Source organism: Dendropsophus ebraccatus, chromosome 12 (genome assembly GCF_027789765.1).
Source record: "Dendropsophus ebraccatus isolate aDenEbr1 chromosome 12, aDenEbr1.pat, whole genome shotgun sequence".
NCBI lineage: Eukaryota > Metazoa > Chordata > Amphibia > Anura > Hylidae > Dendropsophus > Dendropsophus ebraccatus.
This window is the reverse complement of record NC_091465.1, coordinates 83,220,750-83,245,299: the sequence shown is the minus strand read 5'-3', so window position 1 is coordinate 83,245,299 and position 24,550 is coordinate 83,220,750. Positions and strand designations below refer to the sequence as shown.

General features: G+C 44.1%; 3 protein-coding genes across 3 annotated transcripts; all 3 read left to right on the top strand.

Moving 5' to 3' along the window:
- Positions 1 to 234: 234 nt before the first annotated feature.
- On the top strand, positions 235 to 5,820 carry LOC138769294 (uncharacterized). The gene is made up of 2 exons (XM_069947672.1): positions 235 to 480; positions 3,773 to 5,820. The coding sequence occupies exon 2, from the start codon at positions 3,797 to 3,799 to the stop codon at positions 5,027 to 5,029; it is 1,233 nt and encodes a 410-aa protein (XP_069803773.1). The 5' UTR covers positions 235 to 480; positions 3,773 to 3,796; the 3' UTR covers positions 5,030 to 5,820.
- Positions 5,821 to 9,236: 3,416 nt separating this feature from the next.
- Positions 9,237 to 15,036, top strand: LOC138769295 (uncharacterized). Its single transcript, XM_069947673.1, has 2 exons — positions 9,237 to 9,302; positions 13,752 to 15,036. The coding sequence occupies exon 2, from the start codon at positions 13,770 to 13,772 to the stop codon at positions 15,000 to 15,002; it is 1,233 nt and encodes a 410-aa protein (XP_069803774.1). The 5' UTR covers positions 9,237 to 9,302; positions 13,752 to 13,769; the 3' UTR covers positions 15,003 to 15,036.
- Positions 15,037 to 19,587: 4,551 nt separating this feature from the next.
- FBL (fibrillarin) lies at positions 19,588 to 24,106 on the top strand. The gene is made up of 9 exons (XM_069947674.1): positions 19,588 to 19,612; positions 21,255 to 21,467; positions 21,568 to 21,651; positions 21,734 to 21,828; positions 22,039 to 22,209; positions 22,347 to 22,479; positions 22,583 to 22,695; positions 23,387 to 23,532; positions 23,609 to 24,106. The coding sequence occupies exons 1-9, from the start codon at positions 19,603 to 19,605 to the stop codon at positions 23,631 to 23,633; spliced, it is 990 nt and encodes a 329-aa protein (XP_069803775.1). The 5' UTR covers positions 19,588 to 19,602; the 3' UTR covers positions 23,634 to 24,106.
- The last annotated feature ends 444 nt before the right edge of the window (positions 24,107 to 24,550 follow it).

The following is a 24,550-nucleotide window of genomic DNA, read 5'->3' as shown; positions in this document are numbered from 1 at the left end:
CCTGTAGGTGTGAACGCACCATTAAACAGTTTCAGAGCTCCCAGCATCATAATGAATGATGATGCTGAGATTTCCGAAGTCCGGTCCATAGCACATCATCCGTATATACGGCCGTGCATGAAACGTGGGAATGTAGCTTTAGAGATCTCAGGACTATTTTCAGTGGAAGAACACAGATAATGTGAACATTGGTAACTAGGAATGTTACCAGACAACAATGCACCCTGGGATATACAGCTTCTTCCTTGTCACATGATCACACAGGGCCCGCCCACAGAAGGTGAAGAGAACAAAGAAGCAACAAAAAGGCTAAAAAACTGTAAAAAGAAGCACTGGGGAGCAGCTTTTTTTCCGCATGGATAGGAAAGATCTCTACTGAAACTGAAAGTCACCTGAAACAATTGAAAATCTCCTCCTTAGTCTTCTGGATGTTACAGCTCACAGGGAAACATATCACTTCCTATCAATCTCCATTAGCAGGTAGGTGTTTTACAGTCACTCCACAGTATCTGACATGTTGTGTCATGGAAGGACATGAAATAGCTCAGAAAGCTCCAAACTACTTACTATACATAATAAAATTCCTTTTTGGGGTACGTTCACACGTACCGACTCGCAGCGGAAATCTCGCTGTGAGTTTAGCAGCGAGATCCGCTACGAGTCAAGGTCCTGTAAGCACTGTCCTGAGGGTCGCTCAGGGGATACCCGGTTTTACCCTTAGGTTAAAATGTAACTTTTATTGTTCTATTTTAAAAGAATCACCAGTATGTGCAATCTTAAAATATTGCTGCCTCTTGTCATGTGCGATGCGGTTGTGTCGGCCGACACTGTAATTGTTTTGGGTAGGCTCCGTTGTATTAGACTCTCACAGGTCCCCAGCCGGGGTAATCTGTGTGTTTCCTAGTGCGACTCCTGTAATCACGGTATCGGAGCTACACTCTAAGCCCGTTCGGGCAGGAGAGCACTGTACCAGCAGTGTACTGCTGTACCCTGGGCCATTTTGTATACGCTCTTCCCTTTCTAATAATCTAGTAGTCTACATACACAGAGTCGTTCGAATCTAAGCGATAATCGTTCGGTTGAAATGCAGTTAACGATTAACGATCGAACGAGAAATCGTTGATCGCTTAATAAGACCTGGACCTATTTTTATCGTTGCTCGTTCGCAAATCGTTCGCATTGAATAAGACATAGTTCGGTCGTTCGCAATAGATACGAACGCAATAGCGAATAAATAGCGAAGAAAAACGATCGCAATTACGATCATAAGTAAAGATTATCGTTCAATGTAAATGAGTGAACGCTTTCAGGTCTTTCGCAATAGCGGTCGTTTGAGATCGTTAATCGTTAACGATTATGCAAACTATAATCGTCCGGTGGAATAGGGCCCTAAGACGAGTCAAGGTCCTCGCAGGCCCCTGTCAATACATACTCGCAGCGGTCTGAAAGACAGCTGTGTATATGTAATGCAGCCGCCCCCTTAACCCCTTCGGCTCCCGTGCTAGCTGTCTGTATATACATTACCTCTCTCCTTGCTGCAGCAAGAAGAGATGGAATGTATATACAGACAGCGCGGGAGCCGAAGGGGTTAAAGGGGCGGCTGCATTACATAGTCAGACCGCTGCAAGTATGTATTGACAGGGGCCTGCCAGAACCTTGACTCATAGTGGATCTCGCTGCTAAACTCGCAGCGAGATTTCCGTTGCAAGTCGGTACATGTGAACCAACCCTTAAGGAGTATCCCCACCTGGACAAGTTATGTCATTCCACAGTATCCACAGAATATGGCATAACTAAGAGATTGTCGGGGGCCTGACCGCTTGGGGGACCCCTGCAATCTCGAGTACAGGAATCCTGAAATCCCTGGGTGAAAGTAGCAGGACAATTCCGCTCTATTTATTCTCTTGAGCCACCAAAGAGAGCTGAATGCAGCTTCTGGCGCTCTTTAGCAGCTCCATAGAAATGAATAGAGCGGCCATGTACATTCACAGCCCACTGCTACATTCAGGAGGGTTCCTGTACTCAGGATTGTGGGGGGCCCCAGTGGACAGACCCCTCCAATCTGTTAGTTATGTCTATATCTTTCTAATAGAGCATAACTGGTCTGGTTACATGGAACACCCCTTTAACTTGTATCAATGGACAAGCAACCGCAAGTATATGACCCTCAAGTCAGAAAGTCTAGAAATAATATTTAAAGCTACTCTGTATCCACCAACCCACCCCACCAAACCACTAGTACCATCCGTCTGATGACAGTAAATCCTTACCGTTGTGTTCTAGTAAATCCTTATCTGGTGTGGCCTAGAGTGTCTGTGCCCCAGGCCTGCGATGCCTCTCCTTTCTTCCACCCCAGCCTCTTCATCATTAGGAACTCCCCAAGGCAGGATTTCTCCTATTCATCTCCTGTCTAAACAGTGCACATGTACCATAGCGACACAGGTACACTGTTTAGACAAGCAATGAATAGAAATTCTGCCTGGGGGTGTTCCTAATGATGAGGAGGGTGGGGTGGAAGAAAGGAGAGGCATCGCAGACCTGGGGCACAGACACTCTAGGCCACGCCAGTATGACACAGTGCTGCAAGTTTATTCTTCTTTGCCCTTACCAAGGCATCGGGCACATTTTAAAAGACACGACCGGTAAGGATTTACTCTCATCAAACAGATGGTACCAGCCGTTTGGTGGGGTTGGTTGGTGGATACAGAGTCACTTTAATGGGAATGAACCACACTTCTTTCTACGGGTGGGCGACTATGGCCCTGAATCAACATCACAATTAATTGAACATGTACCTTTGATTACAATTATTAAATGATTATTATATCACACCCCTTCTATAAGCCACACACGTTTTGCAAACCACACCCATTTGGGCGGGGCCAAACTGCAGAATTTTAGTTTCAGTTATTTTTTTCTTGGTTAATTGCAGTAAAGCTTCTTCTGGTAATAGACAGCAGATTTCTATGATTTTAAAATAATTGAAGGAAAACACAGATTAATAATTTATTCTTTTGTATTAATACTTATCGCTCTGTGTATTAAAGACACAAATCATTGGCTGATCGAGTCTTTTGGTCCTGTCCTAAAGTCATCAGCAACTGACCCCCACATCGCTACATGTAATAGTTACATGTAATAGTGAGGCGTGGCCGACGGCTGATGACTGCGTGAAGAAAATAAGGATGAGCACTGACCAGGCAGTGGGGAAAAAAAATTTACTTGGCGAACTGGTACATTCACATTAATAGAGCTGATAAAAGGGATTATCCAGGATTATAAAAAAAACAGCTCCACTCCTCTCCTCAGGTTATCTTTGGTATTACAGTTCAACTCTGTTCACTTGAAGGAAAGGGGTGGCCCTGTTTCTGGAAGAAATCGACTGTCTGGACAACCCTTGTAAATGGAACCAATCAGCTAAATAAACGGTATTACACTAGTAATAAACAGTATAACACAAGTAATCCACTGTAATACATCCCATAACACACTTTGCAAATGTATCTGGCTGCCTGCCAGGTATACCCAGAAAATACGTTAATATAAATTCCCGCATTAAAAGTCATCTGGGCGTTTCTTTTGGTTAAACTAGTCACGGTCCTGGGTTTCGCTGTAATAATGTATACTAAAAGTCAATATTCTTTTTGCTCAGAACCCATTTATGTGGTTTTTTTTCTGCCAGTGGTTACAGTTTCATGGTTTATATTATTTTTTCCTGTTGGATTTCTATTCATGTCTAAAAAGATACATTTCTTCTGCTTCATCTTCACAGATATAAGACAAACTTAGAAGGAAAATGGAAAACTCTCAACATACAGAAAATGGAGATTCAGCGAGCTCATCTGAATCTGGTTTCTTCTCGGTCCCTAAGCTCACCGGGGGTGACATGTACCATGTGTTCATAAGCTTCAGCGGAGAAGACTCTACATGGGTGGAGCAGCTTATCCGCAAACTGGAGGCGACACTTCCAGATATAAAAATCTGTGTTCATACCCGGGACTTTACTCCAGGAAAGACGATCATAGAAAACATGACCGAGTGCATCCAGAAAAGCCAGAAGATTGTGATGGTGCTGAGCCCGGACTTTGTGCACAGTCGGTGGTGCCTCTTTGAAGCCAATCTCTCCATGTTCCAGGACTGTACGTCACATAAAGCCATAGTCCCCGTCATGCTAAGGCCGTGCCCGATGCCGCTATATCTCAGCCATTTTACTTACTTAGAAGCTGAGGACGAGCAGTTCTTTGAGAAACTGTGCAACAGGCTACTGAGGAGTAATGCTAAGGAAACCGAAGACGTCTTGGTTCACTTCCAATCCACTATACTATATGGCGGGAAACATCTGCTATCTCTGTCCGCAGTAAATGAAAATGATGAAGAAGCTAGCAATGGAGCCTTCTCTGACACTTGTGTGCCGGACTCTCTCAAAGCCGTCGTGAAAGACCCGGAAATATACAAGAAAGCCATCCACCTGATCAATGACACCCCTCCTTATTTTAATATCTTAATGTCTATCTGGACCAAAGTTATTCTTGTATTTGTCTTTTTTCCACTCTCTTTATTTTCTTCGATTTTTTTCGGATATTCGTTGTCTAAGTCAACTTGGCTGTACTTTTTACATTTACCAATATCTGTAGTTCCAGTAGGTTTTGTAATATGTAAGGCGAGGTATTTGGAGAAGCATAAGTCAAAAAAGATCGCCCAGAACATGAGCACAAAAACTGGAGAAGCCAATCTACTTCTGGCTGAAACCTCAGTCCTCGCTGGTTGTGCTTCTAAGTCCAGTTTGGTTTTTGTTTTTGTCTCTTTAAAAGAATGTGAAGACATGTTCCATATGGCCTCCGGGTCTGATACCAAACTGGCAGAATGTATGTGGAAAAAAGCCATGATCAGACACTCATCGGATTACGCTAACTGTCTGGCCAAGAAACACTTTACATGTGGTGACCCCCGACCTCCTGGGCATTTAGTAAATGGTATCTGCTTCTGCCAGTATGTGGCCATGCAGATAGAACAAGGCGACTGGCCGTAACATCACATTATACTCTATGTTTGTTGTATATAACTTTGCATATATATAGTTAACATTTTCCTATCCTGGGTCATAAATGTAAACACCATGGTTAGTGGGGTATAGGCATGGACCTTCTTACTGTTACAGATCAATGATGGTGCGAGCACAAGAGATAACACTGATCCCAGCTGTTTATCCCTTAGATCAAATGCAACCATACATGCCCAGTTTAAAAGGCAAAAGTGTAGAAGTTATGTAAACTTGAAGCATGAGTCATGTCTAGAAGAAGACTTGATGGTGGTCCCAGAAGGATGAAAAAGAAAAGTGAAGGACTGTGGAGAAGATGTCAGCTGCAGTCACTGGGCTAAAAGGATCATGGTAATATGTATGCTGAGAATATCTGTTCCATGTATACTAGTATTCTTCTCAAGCAGTAAAACAGTATTAGTTCTCACCAATTCACTGTATAGAGCCTTTACGTGTCACAAGGTGCAGGGAGGGAGGATGGCAGAAGTGCGTCTGCCACCTCATCCGGAGACATTATATGGGGGCACAGAGGGAACCTGTGGTAGAGTCTGCAGAGAGGAGTCATGGCTTACGCCAGAAGGAAAAGAAAAGTGAACTGTTCAGATCAGAGAAGCTGGATATAAATCACTGTCATCATCTGTATTGAATGTATAGAGCTGGTATCTACCAGTATATGGTCACTGTATATGGGGACATTGGTCTTATTATAGTATAGGTTTTTATTCAGTAACTGTATGGTGGTAATGGCAATGGCTGTAATGTTTCTTGTATACTAGTAAAAAATTTCACCCACCCCCAGCATGGTCCCTGGTACAAAAAAGGTTGAGGACCGCTGATTTAGAGACTGTTTACAGTATTATTAAAGGGGAACCAGGGGCGTTGCTAGGGTCCTAAAACATCCGGGGCACGGGCCCTCGGAGTGACGTCATAAGATGTTAGCAAAGGAGCCCAGTGCAGAAGCTAGTAACCCTAATGACCGCTCTATTAGCCCAGCTCTATTGCTTCCACAATAACTGCGGCTAAGCAGACACAGACACCCACTAGCCCTGGGCTCCTGTCAGGGTCACTGTCATCAGTAGTGGTGCACAACACTGCCCAGGCAGCTCCTTCACAGCTCCCCCTGTACACACAGCCTCTGGGAGGTCTGCCCTAGCTCCTATCCTCTAGGCCAGTGTTTCCCAACCTTTTCTACCTCGGGGAACTCCTACCAGATAACGGTCTACAAAATGCAAAAACCTCATTCAGTCACTCACAGGTGACGTCTTTGATTTGAGTTGTTCTCTTTCCCTTTCCTCCATCCGGCCTAGACCACCATGATGATTTCTTTCAGTTGCAATTCATCTCCTCAGAACCTGCCAGACAAACATCTTAGGCCACGCAATTTTCCTTCAATTTCCTTCCCTTTTCCCACCTATAGGCTCCCAAATGTAGTAATTCCACTACCTGGTGTCAGTGCGTAGGTAGGTAAGTGTGTTGCCCCCTGTATGTAGGATACTCTGCTGTGCCCCCAAATAGTAATAATGTCCAGTGTTGTGCCCCATAGTAATAATGCCTCATGCTGTGTTACCCCACATTGCACCCTCATATAGTAATAATGCTCCCTGCCATTATATATATATATATATATATATATATATATATATATATATACATGCAGCCCAGCATACCTTTATATATATACAGCCCAGAATACCATTATATTTATATACATACAGCCCAGCATACTATTATATATATATATACATATACATCCCAGCATACCATTATATATATATATATATATATATATACACAGCCCAGCATACCATTATATATATATATATATATATATATACAGCCCAGCATACCATTATATATATGTGCAGCCCAGCATACCATTTTTTATATATATATATATATATATATATATATACATACAGCCCAGCATACCATTATATATATATATATATATATATATATATATACAGCCCAGAATACCTATATATATATATATATATATATATATATATATATAGCCCAACATACCATTATATATATGTGCAGCCCAGCATACCATTATATATATATATATATATACACATACAGCCCAGCATACCATTATATATATATATATATATATATATATATACAGCCCAGCATACCATTATATATATATACAGCCCAGCATACCATTATATATATATATATATATACAGCCCAGCATACCATTATATATATATATACTGCCCAGCATACCATTATATATATACAGCCCAGCATACCATTATATATATACAGCCCAGCATACCATTATATATATGTGCAGCCCAGCATACCATTATATATATACAGCCCACAGAAATCATTACCCCTAAATCCTTCTCCTCTGAAGTCTTTTCTAACACAGAACTGCCGATATATTACTTGGATACAGGATTCCTCCACCCCAAGTGCATTATTTTGAATTTGGAAACATTGAACTGCACTTTCCATTGTTTGGACCACTTATCTAGTAAAGCTAAATCATTCTCCATAATCACTGACACCTCCAGAAATATCAACCCTATTGCTTATTGTATCATCAGCAAACAGACAAACCTTACCTACCAAACCTTCTCCTGTCACTATCCTTACCTACCAACCCTTCTCCTATGTCACTATCCTTACCTACCAACCCTTCTCCTATGTCACTATCCTTACCTACCAAACCTTCTCCTGTCACTATCCTTACCTACCAAACCTTTTTCTATGTCACTATCCTTACCTACCAAACCTTCTCCTGTCACTATCCTTACCTACCAACCCTTCTCCTATGTCACTATACTTACCTACCAAACCTTCTCCTATGTCACTATCCTTATCTACCAACCTTTCTCCGATGTCACTATCCTTACCTACCAAACCTTCTCCTATGTCACTATCCTTACCTACCAAACCTTCTCCTATATCAGTATCCTTACCTACCAAATCTTCTCCTATGTCACTATCCTTACCTACCAAACCTTCTCCCATGTTACTATCCTTACCTACCAACCCCTCTGCGATGCCCGGGCCCCTAGGGGCCACTCCGCTGAGAGGGTGTTGTTGCGGGTAGGAACCGGGGCAGCTGCAAGCTAGATGGTTGTCACGGTTTAGGCACGAGGGATCACAGCTGGAAACCGGGCTCCTGACCATGCGGGGATACTGGGCATGCGATTCTTGGTTGTCCTTAGTCAGGGCACCAATTATCACACCAATGCCAAGGTTCAGAAACAACTGTAGTTGTATATTTATTATAACGGTGGTAACTAGTAGCAACAGTCTCTCCGGATGCAACCGGGAATAAGGCAATCTTGAATAAAGCAGAGTAATGGGTGATGCTGCAATAGGCTGTGAGAGTAGCGTGCTGAATGATGGGAGTAGTAGTGAAGCTGAAGTTGAGATGCTGGGTGGAATGAGACTTGAATGAAATACTTGCTGTTGATGATTAGAGAAGATAATGAGAGGAATGACTAAAGAATCGACAACCAGATGAGAATCTTGAGACTTGAGACAGGAACACAGCCAGTGGACTGGAGCAGCAGAGCACACGCAGGTCTCTCTCTTAGCAGGGAGAGAGAACAGACACAGAACTTGTCCCTTGAAGGTGGAGAACAAGACAAGAGGTACAGCAGGAAGTCACATGGTATCCTCAGCCAAAGCTTGATGGCCATTGGAGTTACCATGGAAGCAGGGGCAGTCACGTGACATCCAGCCATTGCATCATCACACCATTAGGCATATACAGTGAAATATACATGAGAAGTACCATACTTGAACACTGGGGGCGACATAATACCCTTAGGCACTGAGAACTGAATATGCATGCAAGAAATGAATGAAATAGCAGACCTGAATACTGCAGGGGGTGTGAAGATAGAACAGCAGACCAAAGGGCCTGTTCTGGGACACTGCACTTCTCCTATGTCACTATCCTTACCTACCAAACCTTCTTCTATGTCATTGCATTTTTTGGTACAAATAATTAAAGTGTTAGATCAGGTTTGTTTAAAACATTACAAGGCTGGAGAAGTTAACTCCTGATTTTTGGTTAAAAATAATGTAAAAAATACATTAAGTCCCTAATGCCAACCTGAGCATAAATTTATACCCACTTCCGCATAAAACGATTCACTATTTCTATTGAAATGAAACTAAAAGTCAGCAGAAACATTCCGGAAGTGCCTCACACTTTAATTTCCTCTTTTCCCCCTCTGGATGTTACGGCTCACAGAGATCTGATTTTATATAAATCTACAATAACCAGGTACGTGTTGTTCTGCAATGATCCTACATGACCCAACATGTTGCATTTCAAAGGAAGATATAAAATCGCTCGGAAAGTTTTGTTCTGACCCGATGATTGAGGGATTGTATATATTTATTATTGTTGTGTATTGCTGTATTAGTCCTTGGTTGTAAGATGAGCTGCTGGAGCACTGCACACTTCGGGGCTGCCATACCCTGGTAGAGTAGATGGTATACGGGGATAGGCTTCTTAGCTTCTCTTGGTGGCTGCACGGTGGCACTGAGGATTATCAGATAGTGATGGCATATCCTAGAGATATAATAAATAATCTCATATAAAGGTTTTGATTGCCGTAGTTCTGTTACGGTTTTGGTTTTCATTTTTATCAAAACTTTAAGGGACCCAAAAACAGCAAGCGACATCGGCACTGACACCAGTTATTATGGGACATTCCTACTTATATGTATGTGATGTACCTCAGAGCTGTAATCACCAATAGAAGAAAACTGTTCTGTTATGTAGGATGAAACACTGTACGATGCTTGATAAAATAATATCCATGTTTTACAGTTATGAAAAGCCAGGATCTTCCTGCTGTTTTCTTTTCTTCTATTTGTTTTGGTCGGTTGTACAAATATCTCAGGGTTGATCCATTACTCTGGATCAGCTAATCTTGCCTGCCTGACTTGGAGTGTTTAGGGAGGTGTTTCTGAATGGTTAGCCTCATTAAAAATCCCTGTCTTCTGCAGTTCTGTGCGGATTATAGCATAAACTCTTTTCATCTGTATTCCGTATCTCCCTTGTCCTAGCCTAGTTCCTAGTTGCACAGGTTGTTTGGTTCCTCTTCATGTAATCCTTGTTTTAGAATTTGAGATTGCTGCCCTTTATCTTGTTGCATGTTTCTGTTTCATGTTTTTTTTATTTTTTTTTATGATTTTGCTCAGAATTGCTTTTCTGGATCCTACTACCTTCTGTTTCCTCTGTCAGTGAGAAACTATCATGATGATCCAGAGGAAGGCAAAAACACCTTCCTGACTCCAAATCTGTCATCAGAGTAATGGCCCTATTCCACGGAACGATTATCGTTCGTTTTCGGACAATATCGACCGCTACGGACGATAATCGTTCCGTGGAATAGAGTGCAACGATCAGCCGACATCGTTCATGTCGGCTGATCGTTGCAGTCGCTTGTTTTTCAACATGTTGAAAAACAAGCGACTGATATAGCAGCGATCTGCTGCCGTCGCTCCGTTGAATAGGAGCATCGGCAGCAGATGCTGCTATATCCTATGGGCTGCCCGGGCGATCAGCGATCCCCCGGGCAGCTCCCCGCCGCCCCCTCCCGCACTCACCCGCTCGCTGAAGCCGCGTTGAATAGCGGCGGCAGCGAGCGGGGAACGAGGAGCAAACGAGCGCTAATAGTGCTCGTTTGCTCCTCCAAACGACTCGTGGAATAGGGGCATTAGGGCCCTATTCCACCAGACGATTATCACTGCTATATCCTATGGGCTGCCCGGACGATCAGCGATCCTCTGAGCAGCCCCCCCGCAGCTCCCCGCCGCCCCTCCCGCACTCACCCGCTCGCTGCAGCCGCGTTGAATAGCGGCGGCAGCGAGCGGCGAACGAGGAGCAAACGAGCGCTAATAGCGCTCGTTTGCTCCTCTAAAACAACCCGTGGAATAGGGCCATAAATCTCTGGACCAACAACCCTTCTCTAGAATCTAGAGACCACAACCTGTAATATAATTACACTCCAGAAATGTATCCATCGTGACTGCGACCGTGTCTCTATAGTCTCACTGTTCTTACAGTAAAGAATCTCCTTCAGTGTTGGTGTAGATTTTTAGGAAATGTCCCCTTGTTATAGACACAGTCCTGGGTATACAGAAAAAAAGAAAAAAATGAAAAAATGAAAAAGAAAAAAAAAAGACAAATTTGGTCAGCTTTCCTAGAACACCATTCACACTAGGCAGGAGCACGTTGCTATGGCTGAAATTGCAAACACACAAAAACACAGAAAAATGCAACAGCTCACCGCAACAGCAAGATACAGACCCACTACAGACATGAAAATAGTTAAAAGCAGCCCCCCCCCAACTGCCCAAAAAAATTCCCACAAAAATAATGAGTCTCTTGGTTACTATTTGCAAACAGCGTAAACTGCCTCACTACGATAAGGTGGACTCATATCGAGGCAGATCCTACACTGTACTATGGCCTCTCCATGGCGTGTAATACGCCTATGCTCTGGGCATGCAAGATCCGTCTTATGCCTGCAAAAATAATTGCACCACTTGGGTGAGATGGATGGAGTGCACGACCAAACAGAGGCAGCCACCCCCCAACTGGAACACAGAAAAAATAAAAAAAAATCGGTCAGCTCCCCTAGAACACTGTTCACACTAGGCAGGAGCATGTTGCTATGGCTGAAATTGCAAACACACAAAAACACAGAAAAATGCAACAGCTCACCGCAACAGCAAGGTACAGACCCACCATAGACATGAAGATAGCAGCCCCCCGAACTGCCCAAAAAATTCCCACAAAAATAATGAGTCTCTTGGTTACTATTTGCAACAACTTCCCCCTGATACAATATACATAGTTGTTAGGTCGCCCCTCCACCACCTTTTTTCTAAGCTAAATATCCCTAATTCTGATAATCTTTCTGGTTATTGTAGTGTTCCCAATATATCTATTACTCTGGTTGTCACTGTACCCTCTCCAACTCCTCTATAGCTTTCCTGTACACTGGAGCCCAGAACTGTACACAGTAGGACACAGTTATTAAGAGCAACATACTTGTCCGCCACCCCTTTTCCCTGGCTGGAATCCAAGCCTAGTAAGATCATTTAAAGAAAAGTTGGTTGACGTTAGGTCAACCATCTTTCCTTTGAATGTACTTACTAGGCTTTGCTCCCACTACACTAGCCAGAATCTTTCTTCACAAGGATGAGGGGCAAAGATGCTTGGGTATCTCCTAGGTCATGTCATGCTTGCCTGTGGTTTGTTGACAGGTGGTTTCCTTGACTGGAAACCCTCCTTGGCTTGTTGTTGTTTGATGGGGTCTCTGCAGTATTTTTGCATATTTGTCTTCCCAGGGGCCTACTTTTCTAGATTCATTGACGTTGAAAAAATATGTAGTGGTATCTCTGCGGTGTTTTGGTTGATCTCTCTAAGGTCAATCATCATTCCTTTTCTCCAATCAAGATACCATTTAGTAGGCTATGTCTCACCACTGGGACGACTAGACCACTTCTCTCACCTACTTCAAGATCTCCCAATGTGATGACTCCCACCACTTTACTGTACTTAGGGCTTCACCTACTGTCAGGCTTGACCCCACTAAGCCAACCTTTAGGCCTCACTCACTTGCCACACTTTAGGCCCTCAGAGAAAACAGACCTTACCGAGTTGAGCTCACCACCACCTGCCCTCTACTGGTTGCTCATACTGGGCTGATTTTATGTCCACATGGCCAACAGACTTTTAAGAGCTTACCATTCCTGGACTAACAGAGAACAACATAAGCCACCCGTTCCATAGCCAACCTAGCTACAGTTTAGTAGCAATAACTTTCTAAGCTCACTGTCTTCTCCATGACATATTAAAAGCTGTGAAATTTCTAACCTTCAGAAACTTGGGCACAGGTCTCCACAGTTTCTGACCTCAAGTCCTCAATGACTTCTACCACCTTCAGTGTCTCCTCCTTTTCCTGTAAGACAAGTTTGTTTCCAGGCTATTTGTTTTCCAAACAGGCATACAACGCTCCATATGATGGCTCTCTTGGATTATCCATACTATCCCCGATCAGCACCACACCTCCATCTTTTTATTACCACCCATGATTCCTCCCATGCGGTGTGTCCATATCAGTACCTGCATCTAGCCCTTTGGCTCACAGACCAGATGACCCTCATTCATGTGGCCAACCATAGCAATCCAACATGGTGGCACCACCTAGTATCATGACCCATAGGCCAGATGATGTGCCATTAAAATCTATATATATACAGAGAGAAAAGAGAAAAATGTGAAGATGTCACTAGACAGTGTTTCAGATTAACGTAACAGGATACAATCTGGACAAATGAGAGTGTATAGTTAGTCCTTTTACAAGTTACTTACTGTATATCCACTTTATCCAGTTCTGTTCATCATCCACGCTTATTGTATTACAGACACTATGTTATGTATATATTTTATATATTTTCTAGGTCGCTACTCCTCATGATCTTCTACTTCCTTACTGATGGTTATTGTTTGATTATTTTATAGAATCGCATACTACTGTCACTCCTTTCTACCTGTTTGCACTGTAATTTGTGGAAAAAAAAGTTATGGATGAGTGCCGACGGTGCCACTATATTTGCAACTCTTCTGCTGTGTTTCCATTTGTGTCTAAAAAGCTAAAAGATTTGGGAAAAAACAGGTCTAATGTTGTTTTTTTCGGCTTCATCTTCTCAGGCATACAGGGACATTGGGATGGAAAATTCTCAAAATTCAGAAAATGGAGATTCAGCGAGCTCATCTGAATCTGGTTTCTTCTCGGTCCCTAAGCTCACCGGGGGTGACATGTACCATGTGTTCATAAGCTTCAGCGGAGCTGACTCTAAATGGGTGGAGCAGCTTATCCGTAAAATGGAGGCGTCATTTCCAGACATTAAAATCTGTTTTCATAATCGGGACTTTACTCCAGGAAAGACGATCATAGAAAACATGACCGAGTGCATCCAGAAAAGCCAGAAGATTGTGATGGTGCTGAGCCCGGACTTTGTGCACAGTCGGTGGTGCCTCTTTGAAGCCAATCTCTCCATGTTCCAGGACTGTACATCACATAAAGCCATAGTCCCCGTCATGCTAAGGCCGTGCCCGATGCCGCTATATCTCAGCCATCTAACTTACTTAGAAGCTGAGGACGAGCAGTTCTTTGAGAAACTGTGCAACAGGCTACTGAGGAGTAATGCTAAGGAAACCGAAGACGTCTTGGTTCACTTCCAATCCTCTATACTATATGGCGGGAAACATCTGCTATCTCTGTCTTCAATAAATGAAAATAATCAAGAAGCTAGCAATGGAGCGTTCTCTGACACTTGTGTGCCGGACTCTCTCAAAGCCGTTGTGAAAGACCCAGAAATATACAAGAAAGCCATCCACCTGATCAATGACACCCCACCTTATACTGACATTCTAATGTCTAACTGGGAAAAAGCTTTTCTCGTAATTTACATAGTGTTCATGTTTACATTGCTCCTGGCTCTTTTTATAATATCACTTTTTACCTCATCTTGGATGTATTTTCTGCATTTACCAATAGCTTTTATTCTAATAAGTTATGCAATATATAAACTGGAGTACTTAGAAAAGCATAGGTCTGAAAACATTGCCCAGAACATGAGCACAAAAACTGGAGAAGCCAATCTACTTCTGGCTGAAACCTCAGTCCTCGCTGGTTGTGCTTCTAAGTCCAGTTTGGTCTTTGTTTTTGTCTCTTTAAAAGAATGTAAAGACATGTTCCATATGGCCTCCGGGTCTGATACTGAAGAGGCGAAATGTATGTGGAAAAAAGCCATGATCAGACATTCATCGGATTACGCTACCTGTCTGGCCAAGAAAAACTTTACGTGCGGTGACCCCCGACCTCCTGGGCATTTAGTAAATGGTATCTGCTTCTGCCAGTATGTGGCCATGCAGATAGAACAAGGCCACTGGCCATAACATCACCTTTCTAATCCATTGTTTTTGTAAATAAATTTCCATATAGGCCTAGATTTACTGTTATCGTTTTTTTTTCTCCAATGTTCTCCTGTGTACCTGTCACGGAAAGAAAACTTTTGTTGTCAAAGAGACCAGAGTTCCCTTTTAGCTGCGTGGCATGTGGCTGTGCAGCTTAAAGGGAAGTCTAGCTCATTGCTGCCAGCTGCCCGTTAGGTATCTCTGAGCTGCGGATGGCACAGATTGACACAGTGAGTAGCTATTGGCTCCCCGCTGCGCCAATCTCTCTTGTAGTCACAGGCTACCTCCCCTCAGCGTTCCGCTGTGCTTTGCAAAACAGGGAGAGGAAAAAGATGCCAGAGGACAGAGGTACAAGCCAGGTGAGTATGTGTTTTTTTGTCTTATTTTTACACAGGGGGTGTGTCACCCTAGGGGTGGGTTGGAAGTTTTATGCCTAACATGGGGGGTGCTAACTAACTAGAAAAATGCCAAATTTGGTGTTTTCTATCTATTGGGGGGGGGGGGGAGGGGATGCTAAAAAGAGTTATGCTTAGCATTGGGGATGCTATCTACTTAGAGGGGGGTGTAAGTGACAGGGGGATTACCTGCTACATTGGGGGATACTCCATACTTGGTGGTGTGGGGGGTCCTACATGAGGAATACTACATACCGGGAGTCTTAATATTAGGTAGTTAAAGGGGAACTCCAGGTAGAGGTTAAAAAAATGAAACTACAGAAGCATGTAGCATTACTTACCTATCTATACCAGTTTTGAAACTGGGTTTGGGGGGTTTTGTTCTGTATTGTGTTCCTGTACTACCTGGTTGAGCAGTTCCCAGAATGCAGTACTGGTTCCAGAATGCAATGCTTTCCCTCAGCTGTTCATCACAGTCCTCCACACTGCCCATTCCCTGCCCAAATCTATTGCAAAACATCTAGGCTGTGTTCACACATTGCAGTTTGTGTTACTGAATTATTTGCATTACTTTACAATTTCATTGTGGTCCCACCCACACAGCACACAGTTACTACCTGTAACACCACACAGCACGCTGTATTCTCTACCTGTAACACCACACAGCAGGCTGTATTCTCTACCTGTAACACCACACAGCACACTGTATTCTCTACCTGTAACACCACACAGCACTGTATTCTCTACCTGTAACACCACACAGCACACTGTATTCTCTACCTGTAACACCACATAGCACACTGTATTCTCTACCTGTAACACCACACAGCACGCTGTATTCTCTACCTGTAACACCACACAGCACACTGTATTCTCTACCTGTAACACCACACAGCACACTGTATTCTCTAAACCTATAGATACACCCAGCGCAGATAAATAGTGGGTCAGTCAGAATAAGGAGGATTATATAGGTGACAAATACCTGTATAGAAAACCAGCTGGAAAGGTGAATATGTCACTTGCCCAAATGCCGATATCAAAGGAGTTCAGCCGAAGTCCACATCTAGCTTTTAAGCAGTGTAGAGAAGTTAATCAATGGGAAGAAATCTTCTGAACTCGGCAGATGCTCCGGCCGCTAGCACTGCACATAAATTCACACAGTCCAGTTTTCTGTGGCAAAAAAGTGGGATCCTGAGTGACGTCACTCTCCTTAGGTGTGGATCCTAGTGCAAGCCAGAAGTTATCCTATGCATTTCAGTGTACACGGACACCTTCATCACGGATCACGGATTGGTCTGTGGAGCACTGATCAAATGAAGCACTTTGCTTCGTTAAGATGAGCAATTCACTCATCTGTAGTCAGCAGCATCCAGGAAATCTTTAAAAAAGCTTTATTGTTTATCCAGGTACAAACCAGACCAGAGTGTGGTTGAAACGTTGCTTGTACCTGGAAAAACAATAAAGCTTTTTTGAAGATTTTCTGGATGCTGCTGAATCTACGCTATCAGATGTCATAGAGACATGTCAACAGTTTTGATTGGTCCGGGTGGGTTCAGATCCATACTGTTTGTGAGAACGAGCCGGGAGAGGACCGCTCTGCAATGCGGTCCTCTCCCGATCAGTCGGGCTCACAATGTAAGTCTATGGAGCCTGACTGATGATGCTGATACAGAGCAGGGAGCGAACGCACTGCAGAAACTTCCTCTCACCACTTTTTCTGATGATCTAGGACATGTCAGAAGTTTTCTATGATGACTGAGGCTAGGTTCACACTATGTATCTGTGCGGCTGTATTGCGGGCGGTAAATCATCGGCCGGATTTTTCTGGTTCATGCGTACTCTGGAAAGTATACGATATACGGCTACACAGTGCACACTATGTATGAACCTATGGCCCTATCGTAACGGACCCGTAAAAAATGAACAAGACCATTGTTTGCGGCTGAAAATGTGCAAATTCACGGCCGTGGATTGACAGGCGGTCCGTACGGAGTAGTTCAAAAATAGCCGGCAATAATGCCGATGCCTCTAATAGTTAATATATTAAATTAATAAAACACATTTTCTTTGTAATAAAGTCCCTTTCGTTGTTCAATAATTTAATTCTAACGAATCCATCATTGTGCAATTAAATATACTGTTAAAATAAATAGATATATAAATAAATGTATATTCATATATATATTTATTTTTTGACAGTATATTTAATTGCACAATAATGGATTCGTTTAAATTAAATTATTGAACAACGAAACTGATTTTATTACAACGAAAATGTGTTTTATTAATTAAATATTAATTAGTACAGGAAGCTCCATAAGCCGTTAATTCATATTGCCGGCAATAGAGCTTTCTGTACTAATCATCACTTTACTTTAATTAAAACATCAAATGTTTCTTCTAATTATGTTATCACAATAGCATTATTAGAAGAAACATTTAGAATTATATGTGCGCTCAGCTGATTGGCTGATCGGCTGAGCGCACATATAATTAGCGGGTCCGCAGCACAATGAAGTCACTGTACTGCGGACCGGCTCATTATATGTGCGCTCAGCCGATCAGCCAATCAGCTGAGCGCACATATAATTCTAAATGTTTCTTCTAATAATGCTGTTGTGATAACATAATTAGAAGAAACATTTGATGTTTTCATTAAAGTAAAGTGATGATTAGTACAGAATGCTCTATTGCCGGCAATATGAATTAACGGCTTACTGGAGCTTCCTGTACTAATTAATATTTAATTAATAAAACACATTTTCGTTGTAATAAAATCAGTTTCGTTGTTCAATAATTTAATTTAAACGAATCCATTATTGTGCAATTAAATATACTGTCAAAAAATAATTATATATATAAATATACATTTATTTATATATATATTTATTTTAACAGTATATTTAATTGCACAATGATGGATTCGTTAGAATTAAATTATTGAACAATGAAAGGGACTTTATTACAAAGAAAATGTGTTTTATTAATTTAATATATTAACCATGAGAGGCATCGGCATTAGTGCAGAGGATCGCAAACCCCGGTAATAGCAATTCCTGTAAACTGTTTCCCTGCTTTCCTAGATGCATCCAGAGGTGTTTGCATCACTTTCTTAAGATTTTATTTGTTATTTTTAGTTGAACCAGATTTCCAAGTAAATGACCGTATGCTTTCAGCCGCATGTCTATTTTTTCCCACGGCCGTAGTTTCAGCCGCACATTTCCAGCCGCATAAAAAATACAGCTGCACAGATCCCTAGTGTAAACATAGCCTGAGACTGTAAGTTTTACTAATTATGAAGCATTTAAATGTCACCGCAGCACTGAAGTGTTTTGCTGCAGATTTTTATTTGTACTCAATGTGGCACAATTATCAAATGCCCCCGGTGTACGCCATGGAAAAATCCGCCCCTTCTCTGTGGCGTGCGGCCCGCTCATCTGATGGGTGGGCCGGGGGCTTATGGCCTCCTCCCCCTCCTGATTTCCCCCTCAGGAGGAGGTGTAGATTTTTGCGCCTGCCGTTCAGCAGACAAAGGTCCTGTCGTAAATACCTAAGAGGCGTCCCTTAATAAATCTGGTAGGGTGAATGGGGGCAGGGGATAATTTAAGACATAAAAATTATGGAGGAGATTTATCAAACATGGTGTAAAGTGAGACTGGCTCAGTTGCCCCTAGCAACCAATCAGATTCCACCTTTCATTTCTCACAGACTCTTTGGAAAATGAAAGGTGGAATCTGATTGGTTGCTAGGGGCAACTGAGCCAGTTTCACTTTACACCATGTTTGATAAATCTCCCTCTATATTCATACAATGCCTGAATTGCGTTTTTCCCCCATTATTTTACGCATAAAGGTAAAACCCTAATTTGGAAAAAGAAAATGTTGTGTTGTAAAAGTTACAGTTTGTATTGAGGAATGATACAACTCTATAATCCCCAATGTACCTGGTGTATGTAATCTCCCCCACACAACTCGCTGACTTCCCCCAGTACTGGCCCACACTCTGCAGCAATGGCCGAAGTGCCCACAACAGACATGGCGGCCGCTCACTTCCGGTAGCGGGATTACCACGACGCATGTGTGTCCCCGCCTCTTCCTCTTATCGCGGAGGCTGTCGGGAGATTACTTCCTCCGTGCGGCGGACACGTGTTGTGTGCACATCGAGCTCCGGGTGAAGCAGCAGACATGAGGCCAGGTGAGCGGCCGGGACCGGGGTGGAGGATGCGGGGGTGAGGTGATAGGAGACACCGGGGCCTGTGCGGGGTTATGTGGCGGCGAGGGCGGCTGTCCTGTGCCGGGCGGGTGCTCGGGTGTAGCCGCTCCGGGTCACATCCTACAGGAGGTGCATGCTGAATGTGTCTGAGAATGGAGGCTGCTCGGGTGGATGATGGGAGTTGTGTCCCTCCTGCAGTGCAGCACATGGCCGTGTTACATCTCTATCCGCCATGTGGGATCCTACATACAGGAACTCCCATCACCCGGCGGGCAGTGTGTGTGTAAGCTTCGCCCATATATGGAAGGGGGGATTGGGGGGGTCGTCCCTCTGGGGGTCACTGTGTATAAATGGGGGGGGAGATCTGTCTGCGTATGATTGGGGGGCTCCCTATGTATGGAGGGGGGGGGGGTCCTCTGGGGGTGACTGTGTATAAATGGGGGGTTCTCTGTGTATGGAGGGGGGGGGGTCCTCTGGGGGTCTCTGTATAAATGGGGGGCTCCCTATGTATGGAGGGGGGTCCTCTGGGGGTCTCTGTATAAATGGGGGGTTCTTTGTGTATGGAGGGGCTTCTCTGGGGGTCTCCGTGTGTATGAATGGCGGGGGGATCTGTCTGTGTATGATTGGGGGGCTCCCTATGTATGGAGGGGGGGGGTCCTCTGGGGGTGACTGTGTATAAATGGGGGGTTCTCTGTGTATGGAGGGGGGGGGGTCCTCTGGGGGTCTCTGTATAAATGGGGGGCTCCCTATGTATGGAGGGGGGTCCTCTGGGGGTCTCTGTATAAATGGGGGGTTCTTTGTGTATGGAGGGGCTTCTCTGGGGGTCTCCGTGTGTATGAATGGCGGGGGATCTGTCTGTGTATGATTGGGGGGCTCCCTATGTATGGAGGAGGGGGGGTCCTCTGGGGGTGACTGTATAAATGGGGGGTTCTCTGTATGGAGGGGCTTCTCTGGGGGTCTCCGTGTGTATGAATGGCGGGGGGGGGGGGGGCGTCCCTGTGAGTATGTAAGGATCCTGTATATGAACAGGTAACTGATCACAATATTGTCCGGGGTCCCGGCGATCTGTGCTGATCCCCTCTGCTGTGATTACATTGGATCATGGATCCTTGGCAGTACAGGCCTGATGGGAGTTGTAGTTTGCCTACAGCCGGAGGGCCCCATTTCCTCTTCCCGGCCCTACCTTGTGCACAGTGTCTCACTTGATCCTATGGCGGGTGTAACTCTGGATTATCAGACATGTGTGAACGATGCCTGATAGAACAAGATTATCCGTTGCACTATAAGACCCTGTTCACACATGTAGGGTTTGATACTGACCTCAGCACTGACGCTGCTGCACCTGAATCTGTGGCGGTCGGCAGTACATCCATATGGATTTACATGTGATGTGTGTCGAGCTCTAGTGAACAATGGTGCCAATCCTTGTGACCCCGGAGCCTGTGGTGTGAACAGATCCTAATAGTCTGCAGTGTAAGGTGACTGCTCGCTCAGGAGCTGCTGCTGCAGATAGATATGGAGTCTCCTGATGTATTATATGGACTCCTGGAACCTGGTCTCCACTGTATGACCCTCCGCAGATGCCCTATTGCCATAATGTCTGCTTACCATCTCTCTCTTGCAGGATTCAGTCCCAGAGGAGGAGGATTCGGTGACCGTGGTGGTCGCGGTGGGTTTAGAGGTGGTCGGGGCAGAGGAGGATTTGGAGACCGTGGCGGTAGCAGAGGAGGATTCGGTGGTGGCAGAGGCGGATTTGGTGACCGTGGAGGTGGCAGAGGCGGATTTGGTGACCGTGGAGGTGGCAGAGGCGGATTTGGTGACCGCGGCAGAGGAAGAGGTGAGGTCTTGTACGATAGATGGGTCCATGGCGGACGTGCACGTTGGCCGTTCATAGGAGTCAGTGATAATGTCCTTCATGGATGGTTCTTTTTTTGCAGGTGGCTTTAGAGGAGGAGGCCGCGGGGGAAGAGGCGGCTTTGGAGCAGGAAAGAAAGTTATTGTGGAGCCGCACAGACATGAAGGTGAGGAGGGCTTCTGCTCCCGGCCTCAGGGGGGGGGGACCACTGTGAGTGTGTGTTACTGAATAGTCTGTGTTCTGTCCAGGAGTCTTCATCTGCAGAGGCAAGGAGGACGCCCTGGTGACCAAGAACCTGGTCCCTGGAGAGTCTGTCTACGGAGAGAAGAGGATCTCTGTGGAGGTTTGTCAGATTTTAGGGTGGGCGGGACATTTCCTATACTTTTGATAAGCCTAATGGAGAGCTCTGGGGTTCGGCTCTGCCACCTAGTGGTAGCATCTGCGGTTGTAGACATTTGCCCTGTTCTTAGTCTCAGCGCTGAGGCTTTACATGTGTCTAAGCATAGTTCATAGGTCACTGACTAAATCTTATGTTCACTGTTCTTGTGTTCAGGACGGAGAATTAAAAATTGAATACAGAGCCTGGAATCCCTTCAGATCGAAGCTGGCTGCAGCCATTTTGGGTGGCATTGATCAAATTCACATAAAACCTGGATCCAAAGTCCTGTATCTTGGAGCTGCCTCTGGGACAACTGTATCCCACGTGTCTGACTTGGTCGGCCCGGTAAGTGAATGTGCAGTCTGAGCCGGGGGTGATGTAATTTATGAGGGAGGGAGGGGGGAGCAGGTAACAGGGATGGCAGATCTGGCCTGGCAGGATCCCATAAGTTCATGAATCCCTTCTACATTTGCATCTGGCAGGAAGGACTGGTCTACGCAGTTGAATTCTCTCACAGGTCTGGGCGCGATCTCATTAATGTCGCCAAGAAACGTACAAACATCATCCCTGTGATTGAGGACGCCAGACACCCCCACAAGTACCGCATGTTAATAGGTAAGAGTCACAGAATGCAGACTGCTGCTTAGGAGGGAGGGGAGACTTATGAATGGGGGCGCTTGGCATAATCCAGGTAACCAATGAACAATTGTCTTTCCAGGAATGGTTGATGTAATTTTCGCAGATGTAGCGCAGCCTGATCAGACAAGAATTGTGGCCCTCAATGCCCACAACTTCCTGAAGAATGGCGGTCATTTTGTCATTTCTATTAAGGTTGGTACATATATAACTACCATAATACCATATATACAGGAATATAACTACTATAATACTGCTCCTATATACAGGAATATAACTACTATAATACTGCCCCCTATATACAGGAATATTACTACTATAATACTGCTCCTATATACAGGAATATAACTACTATAATACTGCTCCTATATACAGGAATATAACTACTATAATACTGCCCCCTATATACAAGAATATACTACTATAATACTGCTCCTATATACAGGAATATAACTACTATAATACTGCTCCTATATACAGGAATATAACTACTATAATACTGCCCCCTATATACAGGAATATTACTACTATAATACTGCCCCCTATATACAGGAATATTACTACTATAATACTGCTCCTATATACAAGAATATAACTACCATAATACTGCTCCTATATACAAGAATATAACTACTATAATACTGCTCCTATATACAAGAATATAACTACCATAATACTGCTCCTATATACAGGAATATAACTACTATAATACCGCTCCTATATACAGGAATATAACTACTATAATACTGCCCCTATATACAGGAATATAACTACTATAATGTAGTAGTTATATTATATTATAGTTCGCGTATAACTACTATAATACTGCCCCCTATATACAGGAATATAATTACTATTATACTCACATTATGTCGTCTCCCTCCAGGCCAATTGCATTGACTCCACGGCGGCTCCTGAGGCCGTATTTGCTTCAGAAGTAAAGAAGATGCAGCAAGAAAACATGAAGCCCCAGGAGCAGCTGACGCTTGAGCCGTATGAGAGGGACCATGCGGTGGTGGTTGGGATATACAGGTGGGTGTATTACAGTTTAGGGGTGGGGGCATTTCTTTGTCATCATGCACTGATCTCATTGTCTCTTCTCTTGCAGACCGCCACCTAAGCAGAAGAAATGATCTTCCTACATAAGATTTCTTTTTTAAGACTTTATTTTTCTATGTAAAGACTCCCACTGATCCCTACTGCCCCTCTGCTGCCAGAAGCTGCTGGAGACGCTGCCGGCATCTATAAGCTCGGCCCCTCCCTGAAGACTCCTACGGACGGGCAGATCTGCCAGGATCGGGGGTTACACTGACACCTTTAGAGCATTGACAAGCTTGGCCCTGTGTGGATCAGCAGGGGGCGCTGTCACACCCTCCTGCAGTTGCTATAAGGGTTCTGCCACCTTGTCTATGGGGCAGGGCCTGGAGCCGGTACACCTGCCAGTCCCTTATTATTGGTTATGCCCTGTTCTGCCTCGTCGGATGATTGTAGCAGAGGGCCTGTCTTATTGTTATGATTTTGGCTCCTTCTGGCCGCCATTGTGTATTTTGTACTGATGCAGATGAACCGTTTTGGGGAGAGATGTGATATAAACCTTTTATCTTTACCTCTGTGTCTGCTTTATTTGGAGGGGAAGGGGATGAACCTCAAGAGTCCATTATCTGTGTATAGCACAGGGGGTCAAACTTAGGCCCTCCGCATGTTGCAAAACTATAACTTCCATCATGCCTGGATGGTAAAGCATCATGGGAGTTGTAGTTTTGTAACAGCTGGAGAAGCCCTGGGTTAGGAACACTGACTGGCATCCTGTTGTCATTCCTTCAGGAGTGTAGTAAACATGATGTGCTGTTCCTATCTCTCACCACTAGGTGGCAGACCATGCCTTCAGATGAGATTGTGGAGCAGCCAGCCTTCTCTCTGCACTGATTATAGGGTCAGATCTGTAACATATGCACTATACGCATTTGCCATGGCTGTTGTCCTGCGTTATCCCATCTTAGGGTAGATATATAAGGGCAGACAAGATGGATCAGCTGCTGCTCTTCTCACA